Source organism: Oncorhynchus gorbuscha, linkage group LG02 (assembly GCF_021184085.1).
Source record: "Oncorhynchus gorbuscha isolate QuinsamMale2020 ecotype Even-year linkage group LG02, OgorEven_v1.0, whole genome shotgun sequence".
Taxonomy (NCBI): Eukaryota; Metazoa; Chordata; class Actinopteri; order Salmoniformes; family Salmonidae; genus Oncorhynchus; species Oncorhynchus gorbuscha.
Genome location: NC_060174.1, coordinates 95,533,608 through 95,549,355, shown reverse-complemented (window position 1 = coordinate 95,549,355; position 15,748 = coordinate 95,533,608). Strand labels below are relative to the sequence as shown.

At 45.3% G+C, this 15,748-nt stretch overlaps 1 protein-coding gene across 11 annotated transcripts in view; it reads left to right on the top strand.

The window, feature by feature from the left end:
- The first annotated feature begins 415 nt into the window (after window positions 1-415).
- The window catches only part of LOC124013670 (transcription factor 7-like 2), a 69,269-nt gene continuing 53,936 nt past the window's right edge, over window positions 416-15,748 (top strand). For all 11 annotated transcript variants that reach the window (XM_046328077.1, XM_046328066.1, XM_046328056.1 and 8 more), the window contains exons 1-3: window positions 416-827; window positions 966-1,035; window positions 1,824-1,927. In XM_046328077.1, coding sequence (XP_046184033.1) covers window positions 645-827; window positions 966-1,035; window positions 1,824-1,927 — 357 coding nt within the window. In that variant the 5' untranslated portion in view covers window positions 416-644. The remainder of the gene's footprint in view (window positions 828-965; window positions 1,036-1,823; window positions 1,928-15,748) is intronic.

The window sequence follows — 15,748 nt, the reverse complement described above, 5'->3', positions numbered from 1 at the left end:
CGGACGATGCTGGGCCAATTGTGCGCCGCCCTTTGGGACTCCCAATCACGGCCAGTTGTGATTCAGCCTGGAATCGAACCAGGGTGTCTGTAGTGACGCCTCAAGCACTGAGAGGCCTTAGACCACTGCACCACTCAAATGTATAACAATGTTATAACAATGTTACATAACTAGACTGCGTTGTGGGAAATATCTATAAATGCAGAAGAATCTGAAAGAACGTTTGCTCACGTGTCTTATATCCAGGACTTCGGTTCAGTCTTTGCTAAAAACAAGCAACTTTATCCATGATGAAGTGTTAAAAGACATGAACATGGCCAACAGGCTCTGAGGTGATGTCTCTTTAAGAGCGGAACCCTCTGCTGAAACAACCCCCAACAAGTCATCGAATCTGTCAATCACTGTTCGGCGATCTTTGATGTTGGGAGTCCTCGCCTTGTTTCGAGCTCAAATGCACTATTTGTTGCTGCCGAGCAACATTACTTTCAACTTGCAGGGCCGCTCCACAGCAGAGCAACTTTTGTTTTGTTTTATACTTTGGCCGTATCTGAGCGCAACAATTTAGGGAGGTTTGGGTTAATAGGAAGTTTCATTAATTTTTTTCAAAGGAGCACTCCGCTGATTAGGGTAATTTTCAAAGCAACATGCCTCAGCTCAGTAGTGGCGGAGGAGATGATCAAGGAGCAAACGATGAAATGATATCCTTCAAGGATGAAGGCGAACAAGATGAGAAAATTCAAGAAAACGCTTTCACAGAAAGGGACTTAGCTGACCTCAAGTCGTCTCTGGTGAATGAATCGGAGACAAATCAAAGTTCGAACGCAGCGGTAGGTAGACTACAGAGAGAGAAAGTTATGTTATGCGCTGTTGGTAAAGGTTGAACGGGGTCTTGGTATTAAACTTTTGGCTCTTCAAAGTAATTCTCAGGTTACTAATCTATGTTTCATGTTGCTTTGGACACTCAGGCGGTCAGACGAAGTCAGCAAAACGAACATAGAGGTTATCAAGAGAAACACCGGGAGCATCTCGACAGCGGTAAGAACGAGACAGGAGCTGAATTAGGTTAACTGTACCTCAGTAAAACAAGTTGTCTGTGATTTCTGACATTACTGTGCTGTTGCATCATAGACTGACTCTAAAAGGAAGGTGTTGCTTTCCCTGGGCTACATAGGTTATAACATGGTAATAAGGTTTCAAGTAGCTTCAGTCTGAAAGTCCTAAAGAAAATCTAAATTAAAGCATGCTGTAACTTAACATTAGGTTTATATATTGTCCCAATGGGGCAAAAACACAAACGTATGCTTGCTGTGCTAAACCTCTGGGCAGCTACAAGTTATTTAAAGTTAGAAATACTCTCTAGTTCATTAACAATGTTTGAATATGTCAAGTAACTCACAAAACGTTGTCCACTTATGCATTCAGCTGAAAGGTTGAAAACAAGCCATGTGGATCAATGACCCTCTGTTTGCACAGCCTGTAAAGATTCATTGCACATTTGAAGTGACCATCAACACTCTAGACTGGAGAGATCAGTGGCGAGCCATTCTATTGGGTGCCAAACAACAAAGGGTTGGGGATTGGCTGTGTTTTTGTGATGCAAGATTACGGCTGTCACTTTGTCTCACAAATATGTTACAGTACTAAACAAGTCTGTAACAATCTGTCGAAGAGCTCTATCATTATTTGTTGAATATACTTTTTTCAATATTAAAAAACTGCTAATTATAACCGTTTTAACTACAATAGTTAACCAAAAAGTATTTATTTGAAGTGAAATTAATATCAGAAAACATCTCATCTCACATCTTTGTCTTCCTCCACAGTGTCCAAACATCAAGATGGAGGGATGTATAAAACAGCGTATCCAGGGTACCCGTTTCTCATGCTGCCTGACCCATACATCCCCAACGGATCCGTGTCCCCATCTGTAAGTCCACATCACGTTACCTTCTACATCACAATGTAGAGTTCTTCATTCTGTTGAATCATTATGGATCATTATTCCAAGTCTCGGAATGAAACTATGTGTCTATTATACCAGAAGTAGGCAAGGACGACAAACTAAGGAAATTAGAAAGTAAAAAAAAGACCATCTAAAGTCGTACGTGTACACCCATGTCTGATCATCCGCACCCCCATACAACCTTGAATATGTTCGGAACCAGCAGCACATCAAAAACAAAACACATTTTAAGGCGGGACTAACTGACACAGAGAACGGTTATATGCACGCAATAATATGATTATTGTGGATAGACAGATTACTATAATACTTCGATTAATACATTTACATGCTTTGCAAGAACAATTTCCCTAATAATCCTGTTTACATGGACACATCTGAAATCAAGCTACCTGATTGGGAATTTAATAAATGCAGAAAATTGCAAATCAAAATAAACCTTCTACCACAGTGACCATGTTATTCTGAGTTGGTATATACTGTATAATGTTTGTATTTGAAAACTACTTTTAAGATGCATACTTCTGGTTGTTCCGAACTCAGAACTCACTTCACTAGCGCTGAAGAGAGAGGCTCTCGGCTGGTGCTATCACATGCGCAAATCAAATACACCACTGTTACTCCGATTAAGGTGTTTATATGTCCTAATAATATGACAGATTGCTCAGAAAACAAGGTGTTTTAATTTGCGTATGCTTATTAAATTATGACTGTACGCTGATTAAGATTGCAGAGTAATGTGTTTACATGACTAATGCCTTATTCGGCCTACTGCCATAATCAGTTAAATATCGAATTATAAATGAGCATGTAAACATGCTCAATGTGTTGACTCCCTCATTTTGCTTACACTTTTGTATGTTGTCTGTCTATTGGTTGGTGGTTTAAAACGTATAGCTTAAAGCTGCAATCAGCAGTTGAAACAATATAAAAGTGTGCCCCCCACAACTGTTTAGGTAAAAAGCAAGGGGGATAGGACTGGAGAAAAGTTACCACTCTCAAATTCAAAGACAGAGGTATGGATGCAAGGACACACCATCCATGATCTCAAAATTATAGTTTTTACCATGTTTTTAAGCTTTACAGTGTTTGTTTACATTTACTTTGTTTACAAACATTGGAGTAAAATAAGCTTACATTTTGGGTTCTGATGGGGTACGACATTTATAAGTTATATTCTTCAAGAATCAATGGGCACATATAATTCATTTATAAGTCCAAAAATGCATGTAGAAACTGCTGATTGCCCCTTTCAACATGGAACTATGCATCTTTCATCAGGTGAAGCTCATTCTTCGATGTTAAATCTGTAATAACAGTAAGCACTCTCATATTAAGCATGGTGTTTTGAAAAAGCATATGTTTCTGTCATCATTCATTCTACTCCAACAGTCTTTCTTTGATGTGTTCCGAATGAAATGCTAGCACAATCAGAAGCTCTGTTTCAAATGGGCTCAGTATTGAGAGCTAGTCATGTTGTCACTCAAATTACCTAAAGCTGTCAAGTTTGTGTGTGTGTGTGTGTGTGTGTGTGTGTGTGTGTGTGTGTGTGTGTGTGTGTGTGTGTGTGTGTGTGTGTGTGTGTGTGTGTGTGTGTGTGTGTGTGTGTGTGTGTGTGTGTGTGTGTGTGTGTGTGTGTGTGTGTGTGTGTGTGTGTGTGTGTGTGTGTGTGTGTGTGTGTGTACGTTTGTGAGACAAATCTTATATAGACCAAAAACTGTTTGTATTATAAGTAATGGCTACGTTTGTCTCCAAATGCATCAGATAATTTATAAAAAACGGGACACATTTTATTGAGACGTTATTACATAGACATCAGTTATCATTACGTAGTAAACACACACTGTGAAAACTACTCGCAACTATTTTTATGTGCAGAAATGAATGTGCCGCCACCTCTTTCTTCTCATGAATGCATCCCCAACGTCTTATCCTTAATTGCCTCACAGCGCAAAGCACAGAGGTTCTCAAAGATTGTTTTGGGAATAAAGAGCACTTTCTTCTGTGTGTGAGTGTGTCTCCTCGGCTTCATACAATGCTCACTTGTTGCTTCCCTTGTAATTACCCGGCAGAAGCACTGTAGCTGCAGCTCTATCGACCTGCCACTTGAAAGGAAGGGAGGATGGTGTAGATGGTGATTATAGCTTGGGACATGGCAGTGGGGCGGGAGGGGAAGCAGTGCTGTGGATCCCCTCCTGTTTGGTTCTCCAGTTGAAATGTTTACATTGAACAAGGTGATGCCTGTATTCACTCCCCCCGCAGGCAGGCTCTCTGCTTCTATCTCAGCTCAGGTGGTCTATCATCTTTACAGGGGTTCATTTGTTGCTTTTATTTTTCTTTGTTCTTTTTAATTGGCAGATTATGTGTATTATTTTTTGTCTGTTGTTTAGGCTGCCAAATGTCCTAGTAAAAACAAGACTTTGTATACTATCCATATGATTAGTATTAGACTATTGAAAGGAGAATTCTAAAACAATTTTATGATGAAAAGATGTACATTTCCTTCATGAGTTCAAACGCCTCACTAAACAGATCGTCTCATTAGCTAATTCTTCCCCCAGATATTTGAATAACAATAATTATTTCAGGATTAATGTTATTAAACTCTTCAAATGAATTTCACAAACATCTCACATCTATTCTGTTCACAGAAATTATTTTACAGTGTCTCAAAACAAAAGGCATGAGGTTGGAAAGCGTGTTCCTCCTAAGCCGAGTGCATCCTAATATGCTTGTTACAGCGTTGTTTCGTGGGCCAGGGAATTACGTTCTGGATCTAACATTAATGTAGATATCAGTTGTCCTTCCAGAGACGGTGTCTAATGAAGGCGATTTGAGACAATCCCAGATTCTCTACTAGATTTCCCTTAGCTTTTCTCTGAACAAAGCTTCCTTCTGAATGAGTAGCTGTGAATCGGGTTGGGTTAGTAATGCTCTGGATTACCACAAGACATTGTTTAATTTGAGGGGATCAGTAGAAGAGGTTCGCCTGGAAGAGTCAAACCCCTGTGGATGGAGGATTCTGAATGAGAGCTAACAGAATACACTCCTCCTGATCTCTCCATCTCGTTCCTCTGTCTGCCTCCTCTCTCTCTCTCCTCTCTCTCTGCCTCTGCCTCTCTCTGCCTTCTCTCTCTTTCTCTCTGACTTCTCTCTCTATACCTCTCTCCCCTTTCTGCCTCCTCTATCACTCTCTTCTCTCTTTCACTTCTCATTCTCAGTCTTCTCTCTTCTAATCTCCCCTCTCCTTCTCACCCCCACCTATCCCTACCTACTCCTACCTATCCCTACCTACTCTTACCTACCCCTACCTACCCCTACCTATACCTACCTACCACTACCTATCCCTACCTATCCCTACCTATCCCTACCTATCCCTACATACCCCTACCTATACCTACCTACCTCTACCTATCCCTACCTATCCCTACCTATCCCTATCATCCCTGCCTATCCCTACCTACCCCTACCTATACCTACCTACCTACATCTACCTATCCCTACCTACCCCTACCCATCCCTACCTATCCATATTCTCCCTGCCCATCCCTACCTATCCCTATCATTCCTACCCATCCCTACCTATCCCTACCCATCCATACCTATCCCTATCATCCCTATCCATCCCTACCTATCCCTACCTACCCCTACATACCCCTACCCATCCCTACCTATCCCTATCACCCCTACCCATCCCTACCCATCCATATCATCCCCACCCATCCCTACCTATCCCTATCATCCCTACCTATCCCTATCATCCCTACCTACCCCTACATACCCCATACCCATCCCTGGCATCCCTACCTATCCCTATCATCCCTATCATCCCCTATCATCCCTGCCTACCCCTACCTATCCCTACCTACCCCTACATACCCCTACCTATACCTACCTACCTCTACCTATCCCTACCTATCCCTACCTATCCCTATCATCCCTGCCTATCCCTACCTACCCCTACCTATACCTACCTACCTACATCTACCTATCCCTACCTACCCCTACCCATCCCTACCTATCCCTGGCATCCCTACCTATCCCTATCATCCCTATCATCCCCACCCATCCCTACCTATCCCTATCATCCCTACCTATCCCTATCATCCCTACCTACCCCTACATACCCCATACCCATCCCTGGCATCCCTACCTATCCCTATCATCCCTATCATCCCTACCTATCCCTATCATCCCTGCCTACCCCTACATACCCCTACCTATCCCTATCACCCCTTCCTACCCCTACCTACCCCTACCTATACCTACCTACCTACTTCTACCTATCCCTACCTATCCCTACCTACCCCTACCCCTCCCTATCTATCCATATTCTCCCTACCCATCCCTACCTATCCCTATCATTCCTACCCATCCCTACCAATCCCTATCATCCCTACCCATCCCTACCTATCCCTATCATTCCTACCCATCCCTACCAATCCCTATCATCCCTACCCATCCCTACCTATCCCTATCATTCCTACCCATCCCTACCAATCCCTATCATCCCTACCCATCCCTATCATCCCTACCCATCCCCACCTATCCCTATCATTCCTACCCATCCCTACCAATCCCTATCATCCCTGCCCATCCCTACCTACCCCTACCCATCCCTACCTATCCCTATCATTCCTACCCATCCCTACCAATCCCTATCATCCCTGCCCATCCCTATCCCTACCTACCCCTACCCATACCTACCCATCCATATCATCCCCATATCATCCCCGCCCATCCCTACTCATCCCTACCTATCCCTACCCATCCATATCATCCCCATCCCTACCCATCCCTACCTATCCCTATCATCCCTATCATCCCTACCTACCCCTACATACCCCTACCCATCCCTAGCATTCCTACCTATCCCTATCATCCCTACCTATCCCTACTCATCCCTACCCATCCCTACCTATCCCTATCATCCCTACACATCCCTACCCATCCCTACCTATCCCTACACATCCCTACCCATCCCTACCTATCCCTACACATCCCTACCCATCCCTACCTATCCCTACACATCCCTACCCATCCCTACCTATCCCTATCATCCCTACCTATCCCTACACATCCCTACCCATCCCTACCTATCCCTACACATCCCTACCCATCCCTATCATCCCTACCCATCCCTACCTATCCCTTCCCATCCCTACCTATCCCTACATATCCCTACCCATCCCTACCTATCCTGTGTCACTGCTATCTGATGGCCTTAAGTCCCGGGGGGGTGAGGACTCGCAGGAAGATTTTAAGCAGTGGGCTGTACTCATGGAGAGCTAGACAGTCAGGACAATCATCAGAGCCAAGAGAGCCTGTGATGAGGAAGATGTGGATCACAGGCGCTAACTTGTCAAGCGGACAGACTGGCTGGTTTATCAAATCAAATCAAATTTATTTGTCACATACACATGGTTAGCAGATGTTAATGCGAGTGTAGTGAAATGCTTGTGCTTCTAGTTCCGACAATGCAGCAATAACCAACGAGTAATCTAACCTAACAATTCCAAAACTACTACCTTATAGACACAAGTGTAAAGGGATAAGAATATGTACATAAAGATATATGAATGAGTGATGGTACAGAACGGCATAGGCCAGATGCAGTAGATGGTATCGAGTACAGTATATACCTATGAGATGAGTAATGTAATGTTTAAATCATATCCCACTTACCCTGTTTAATTAGAATGTAAAGAACAGTTCATCACGGATGTGTTCACATTGTTTCTTTGTTGTTTTGAAACTTGAGGACTTGCATAGAGTTAAGCAGTGAACCCCTTTTAAAAGGCCAATTATTTGTTTCAAATATATCGGAGTAAGTTTTCATGAACGGCTTAATGCTGTTAACTGAGCTTTTCGGTGCTCCTCTTACATTCTGTCAGTGAACTTTTTGAGTATCCTCATGCAGAAAATAGGAAAAAATCTTTCAATGTTACTTTACCAGTTCAGCCCCCTCTCTCTCTCTCTCTCTCTCTCTCTCTCTCTCTCTCTCTCTCTCTCTCTCTCTCTCTCTCTCTCTCTCTCTCTCTCTCTCTCTCTCTCTCTCTCTCTCTCTCTCCCTCTTCTCTTTCTCTCTCGCTCTCTCTTACTCTCTCTCGCTCTCTCTCTCTCCCTTCTCTTTCTCTCTCTCTCATTTCTCTTTCTCTCTCTCTCTCTCTCTCTCTCTCTCTCTCTCTCCTCTATTTCTCTCTCTCCCTCTTTCTCTCCCTCTTTTTTCTCTCTCTCTCTCTCTCTCTCCCTCTCGCTCTCTCTCTCTCTCCCTCTCTTTCTCTCTCCCTCTCGCTCTCTCTCCTTCTCTTTCTCTCTCCCTCTCTTTCTTTCTCCCTCTCGCTCTCTCTCCCTCTCTCTCTGTGTGTGTTTGTGTGTGTGTCTCGGCAGTGCTTCAGTGCCGAGCTTTCTTTGCCTTAACTGTTTGTCCTTTCCCAGATAAAGGGATTCATTACAAACAAAGCCTGGGTAAACACTAGAGCGCCTGCCTAGTCCCTGGGTAAACAGTAGAGCCCCTAGTCCCTGGGTAAACACTAGAGCCCCTAGTCCCTGGGTAAACAGTAGAGCCCCTAGTCCCTGGGTAAACAGTAGAGCCCCTAGTCCCTGGGTAGGCCCTGTAAACCCTGCATACAAGCCCAGAGGCTGGGGCTCTGTGCCTCTGACTGACGACGATAAGAAACAGTGGTGCTGGATTATGCTACGCTAAAGAAAAGCAGCTTTGCGCCCGCTTTTGTGTGTGAACAAGCTACTTGGAAACTTGTGACGGCCCCAAAACTACTCCTTGTTGTCATTTAACATGTAAGCAGAAGATGATTGAAATGATCAAGGATGATGGCTGGCGGTGGCGGAATAGTCTAATAGATGTGTTGACCGTAGCAGAACACTCCGAGAAAGCCGTGTCAGTCAGAGTGTAGATTATGTACTGAACTTTGACTTTGACACCAACTAAAGCATGCTGGTACACATTGTGTAGTGATGCTGACAATACATTGCAGTCCCGTACTGGGACAGGGCAGGCTAACAGTGAGGGTGTGACTCTGTCCCAAATGGCAACCGTTTCCCTATATAGTGCACTACTTTTGACCAAGCCTATATAGGGAATAGGGTGCCATTTTGGACGCAAAGGGTGAGACCACACTCTCTCTTTCTCTCTGAGCCTCAGGTAAGTTAGCAAACGCTTTAAAAAGGAACAGCAGGAAATGACAGAGAGGCTGCAGATTTTAATACAAACGATGATAAGGGGCCTTCATCCTCAGAGCTTTGAAGTAGATGGCTGTAAATAAGCCTCAAGTGAAAATGTGTAGGAGCCTATTTTAAGAGGCGGAAACATTTAGAAAATATCAAAAACCTGTTGAATCCCCCGAGGTGTTTATAGCTGTAATTATTCATGCACTTATTTATTTTCTGGTGGGCGAAGAAGAAGAAGGAGAAGCAGAGTAAAAGACAGGTGTTGTAGAGGAAGTGTGTGTTTTTCTGATTGATATTTTGCCTGTCACACACGCCACTTATAAGACACACTCCTTGATTTCCGACCAATTTTTAGTCCATTAAAGAGCTCTCCTGAAAGAGGGGGGGGTGTTCCAGCGTCTGCTCCTGACGTTTCTCTTTTATAGTCATCGACTCAAAAATCTCAGTTTCAATGGCAGGTTTAATAACGTTTTTTACAAGAGTGCCACTCACCGAGGAGAGAGGCTCAGCAGTGAGCAGAGCACGTCTGTAATAAACACTGTTCAGTCTTCTAAATCTTCCACCAGGAGCCGCTCAGCGCTGCTTGTGTCTTCCTGGGCCCCTGTTTGTGTTTGTCTGCAAGGACTTTACAGGTGGGGGGTAAGGAGATGGGGGGGGGGGGTTGCACCCAGGTAACTCGTTGGCTGACGGGAGAAAACCAAACAGTGGCTCCATTGGGGTTGTTTGCAGAGCCGGGCTGAATAAAGCAGGTGGGAGAGCAGCATCGTCCCCCATCCAGCCCAGATGCTCAGCTTCTCAGACTGCAGTGAATAAACTACAGGAACATGTTGATCACTCAGGCATGCACAGCACCGCACAGCACAGCACCGCACAGCACAGCACCGCACAGCACAGCACCGCACCGCACAGCACAGCACAGCACAGCACAGCACAGCACAGCACAGCAGAGCAGAGAACAGCACAGCACAGCACCGCACAGCACAGCACAGCACAGCACAGCAGAGAACAGCACAGCACAGCACCGCACCGCACAGCACAGCAGAGCAGAGAACAGTACCGCACAGCAGAGCACAGCACAGCAGAGCAGAGAACAGCACAGCAGAGCAGAGAACAGCACAGCAGAGCAGAGAACAGCACCGCACCGCACAGCACAGTAGAGAACAGCACAGCACAGCAGAGAACAGCACAGCACCGCACAGCACAGCAGAACACAGCACAGCACAGCAGAACACAGCACAGCACAGCAGAGAATAGCACAGCACAGGGTTTAAATAGAACGCCTTCCTTCTAAGTCTCCACTATGCAAATAGGTGTAAATATAGTCCTGTTTGAGGTTACCGAAGCATAACAAAGTACAGGAACATGAGGTAACCTGCTTTTTACCCATTCGATGTGTAATTATCAAAACATTGAGTTCTCCAAATTCCAATCTGGGGCTGAGGTACCTTTGTTACTAAGACACTGTAGTTTTACACATGTTGATATTGTTTGCTGTTTACCTAATTGAAATGAAATGACTAGGGTGACCATGTGACATATGCGAAGCAGGTTTTGTTTCATTTCTTGTTACTGTATTTCACAGTGCCGTCACATGCGGTCTTCATACAGCATCACCTACTCAGATGAATCCTATTTTACAGGATATACATATACAGCCACTAGTTGTTTAGAAGAGGGAGAGAAAAAGTGTTATAGAACGGTGACTTTAGATTATTGTTGTCAGAGGGTGGTATCGCTTTGATGTTTTAGGATGATGTTTATGAAAAAAACATCATTGTTGTGTAGGAAAAGCAAGAGGAAAGAGAGCTTGAAGATGGCTGAACAAAACATGTGGGCACCTTAGAGCTCGCCGAGCCTCTGCTCTATGAGTGGGTGGGGAGGGAGGGGGAGGCCGTGTATGTCTGGGATGGGGCTCTCTGGAGCTGGGGTGTCCAGGCTGGGGACACTGTATCCTGGGTAGAGTGAGTGACACTGGGCTGATGGATGCAGCTTTAATGGCCTGCCTGGGTCACAGATGTCTCATTCTCACCCTGTTGTGTCTAACTCCCTGGCCATTTGGTATGTGTCAGGTTGGGGTGGGAAATCAGCAGCGTGACCCACCCCTGGAAGAGGGCCAGGCGGAGAAGGAGGGGTGATGTTGGAACGCTGGGCCCTGGAGAGACTTAGAGGTGTGACATTCAGGCAGGTTACCATTGTTTTCCTGGGTGCTAGCTAGCAGGACAGGAGTGAGTGAGTGAGTGAGTGAGTGAGTGAGTGAGTGAGTGAGTGAGTGAGTGAGTGAGTGAGTGAGTGAGTGAGTGAGTGAGTGAGTGAGTGGATGCCTCCTTTGTGAATTAGCTCATCCATTGTGATGTCATCTCATCTATAGCATCTGGGCCAGGAAATCAGTCATCGGTTTTTCCACTTTGAAATAGAAGTGTGTTGGATGATGGGGTGTGACCATTCACAAGCCTGTTTGAGTGCTTGTTGTCCACTCTCTTGTTGACATGATGACTGACTGGTCAGGAGGATTTTCCATGTGCTCTCTCTCATCTGGCTCTGTAAGAAACTTTACTACCTATTTTTGCTGTGTCTTCTGTCTTACCCAGCTACAACGGATCGTACCACGTGTGTCTTCTGTCGACGGGCTGTACCATGTGTGCTTAGAGCAGGGTGGAAATTTCAGCTTGATGTGCTTTCTTTGCACAGGCCTGCTGGGGTGGAATGTTTCACCACAACATGAAACTGTCCCTTATCACCGGTACCTTAATCAGTGTCATTTCAGAGTTAGCCGTAGCATCACAGAGTGACACACATGACTTTTATTTGTTTACCTTTATTTAACTAGGCAAGTCAGTTAAGAACAAATTCTTATTTTCAATGACGGTCAGTGGATTAACTGCCTTGTTCAGGGGCAAAATGACAGAGTTTTACCTGGTCAGCTTGGGGATTCCATCTTGCAACCTTCCGGTTACTGGCCCAACGCTCTAACCACTAGGCTACCTGACTGACTGACTGTTGCTCCGGTCAGGATTAACAGTCCTATGCCTTGTAACAGTGAGGAAAGTGGTACTGTGTTGGGCTTTGTTGGCCATGCATGTACACTCTGTTCCTGCTACCTATCCTATGTGGATTAGGCATGTTATAAAGGTATGTGTCATGTACACTCTGTTCCTGCTACCTATCCTATGTGGATTAGGCATGTTATAAAGGTATGTGTCATGTACACTCTGTTCCTGCTACCTATCCTATGTGGATTAGGCATGTTATAAAGGTATGTGTCATGTACACTCTGTTCCTGCTACCTATCCTATGTGGATTAGGCATGTTATAAAGGTATGTGTCATGTACACTCTGTTCCTGCTACCTATCCTATGTGGATTAGGCTGTGGATGTTATAATGGTATGTGTCATGTACACTCTGTTCCTGCTACCTATCCTATGTGGATTAGGCTGTGGATGTTATAATGGTATGTGTCATGTACACTCTGTTCCTGCTACCTATCCTATGTGGATTAGGCATGTTATAAAGGTATGTGTCATGTACACTCTGTTCCTGCTACCTATCCTATGTGGATTAGGCTGTGGATGTTATAATGGTATGTGTCATAATGGTATGTGTCATGTACACTCTGTTCCTGCTACCTATCCTATGTGGATTAGGCATGTTATAAAGGTATGTGTCATGTACACTCTGTTCCTGCTACCTATCCTATGTGGATTAGGCATGTTATAAAGGTATGTGTCATGTACACTCTGTTCCTGCTACCTATCCTATGTGGATTAGGCTGTGGATGTTATAAAGTGTGGATGTTATAAAGGTATGTGTCATGTACGTCACAATGTCAGATTAGGACTATTATGTGTTTGGGGTCTGTGTGTATTATTCTAATTAAGCCATAAGGCCTGAGGAGTGCCAGGAAACAGCTCTTGGCTGTGGTATATTGGCCGTATATATCACAAACCCCCGAGGAGCCTTATTGCTGTTATAAACTGGTTACCAACGTAACTGGATCGGTAAAACTAAGTGTTTTGACGTACCCGTGGGGTAGGGGTAGGAAGGGGTAGGGGACAGGAAATGCATAGATTACATAAACAAATTATGTAACATGATTACAAGTTTCGTAGGTTCCTTTCAAGAGGCCACACAGGAACACATCCTTCAGTCACAGGTTGTGCTGCCCACTTCAGCTATGGTCATGTGACGTTTGTCCTCTGCTGCGAGGGACAGGCCCAGTCGTGGCAAAGCTGAGCAGCAGAGCCACACAGCAGTAGGAGGAAACCAGAGCTGAGTGGTGGTGGTGGGTGGGTGAGGCCGTGGGTGAAGGCTGCTGTTAGATGGGTATCAGATGGGGCAGGATTAAGCCGCTGTGATCACACCCATGTGTGCCTTGCCCATGCGGCTGGGGTGGCTCCACTGGGTCTGGGGATGGGCACTCGCTCATTCAGGGGCTGGGCTGGGTGGATGGGCGGGGGTTAGAGGGTGGGCTGGGCAGCCATGGTGGTGGTGGTGGTGGTGGTGATGAGCCGTGGCTTGACCCCAGCAAAGGGAAGGTTAAGCCCAAGGCCTTGTGCGACCACTCCTTGGTTGCATCCCAAATGACACCCTATTCCTTATACAGTGCACTATTTTGAGCCCTATGGGTCCTGGTCAAAAGTAGTACTATATAGGTAATAGGGTGCCTTGTAGGACCACTTCCAGAGACGTACTACACAGATACTGCAATGGCATTGAAAGTTGCATGTTGAACTGTATTGTGTTGAAAGGGGAGATTGGCATTGAAATCTGTGTTGACATGCAAACATGTTGGATTTTAGGGGTTCCGCCAAGCCATCCAAGAAGATGCTTGTTAGAAGAGGCATGTTAGGGTATCTGTCGCATGTAACCACATAAGGTCATATGTTGGGCTTGACTACGTGTGTGTTCTGGTAGAGAGCAGGGCAGTTGGAGGGCTGAGGACAGTCAGCCCCATACTTACCAACATTAAAATAACTTAATTTGAAAGGTATTTTATTGAATTCTAAAAGTTTGAGTGTTTGGAACAGCATCTAACTGACAAAGGGAGACAGATGGAAAAAAATCCCTGTAAATCATATGGGAACAAAATCCCAAAGAGAGACAGATTCTACTCCCAGATAGGCTGAACATGGCATAGCGGTCTAAGGCCCTGCAGTGCTTGAGGCATCACTGCAGATCCGGGTTCGATGCCGGGCTGTGTCGTAGCCAGCCGTGACTGGGAGATCCATGAGGCAACGCACAATTGGCCCAGCGTCGTCAGGGTTAGGGGAGGGTTTGGCCAGCCAGGATGTCCTTGTCCCATTGTGCTCTAGCGAAACTGGGGAGAAAAGGGGGTGAACATTTATTTTTATTTTTTTAAACAGGCTGATTCATTTCTCCAATGAATTAGTTTGTTTATTTTTATATCCTTGACTCCAAAGGGTAAAGTCAATCTTTGTTCAACATTAATAGTAATGTCCCCTAACATTTTCAGCTAACATCTCTTATGATCTTATGAAACAATGTTTAGATAGGGAAAGGATAATCGTCCACACATTGTGAACTTCATTCCACTGTGTGTAGAAGACAATGAAATGAGGATATGTGCCCGCCTGGATTGTTTTCCAAGGTGAGACTGTGGTTTGTTTGAAGCAGCGTTGAGCTGTATCATTCCTGTAGGTCTCAGACAGTCCCTGAAGAGTAAGCTGATATGTTTTGTCAGAGCCGGTTCCTCGTGTGTGTACTCATCTCTGAGACAGGGGCCCGGATATAATGATGCACTTCCTACTGCAGGCAGGGAGGGCTCCCAAACACACATAGCCATATAAAAACAGCTGTGTGTGTGTGTGTGTGTGTGTGTGTGTGTGTGTGTGTGTGTGTGTGTGTGTGTGTGTGTGTGTGTGTGTGTGTGTGTGTGTGTGTGTGTGTGTGTGTGTGTGTGTGAGAGAGAGAGAGAGAGAGAGAGAGAGAGAGAGAGAGAGAGAGAGAGAGAGAGAGAGAGAGAGAGAGAGAGAGAGAGAGAGAGAGAGAGAGAGAGAGAGAGAGAGAGAGAGAGAGAGAGAGAGAGAGAGAGAGAGAGAGAGAGAGAGAGAGAGAGAGAGAGGAGGAGAATGAGAGAGAGAGAGAGAGAGAGAGATGAGGAGGAGAGACGAGAGAGAGAGAGAGAGAGAGAGATGAGGAGGAGAACGAGAGAGAGAGAGAGATGAGGAGGAGAACGAGAGAGAGAGAGATGAGGAGGAGAACGAGGGAGAGAGAGAGAGATGAGGAGAACGAGGGAGAGAGATGAGGAGGAGAACGAGATGAGGAGGAGAACGAGGGAGAGAGATGAGGAGGAGAACGAGATGAGGAGGAGAATGAGAGAGAGAGAGAGAGAGAGAGAGAGAGAGAGAGAGAGAGAGAGAGAGATGAGGAGGAGAACGAGAGAGAGAGAGAGATGAGGAGGAGAACGAGAGAGAGAGAGATGAGGAGGAGAACGAGAGAGAGAGAGATGAGGAGGAGAACGAGGGAGAGAGAGAGAGAGAGATGAGGAGAACGAGGGAGAGAGATGAGGAGGAGAACGAGGGAGAGAGATGAGGAGGAGAACGAGATGAGGAGGAGAACGAGGGAGAGAGATGAGGAGG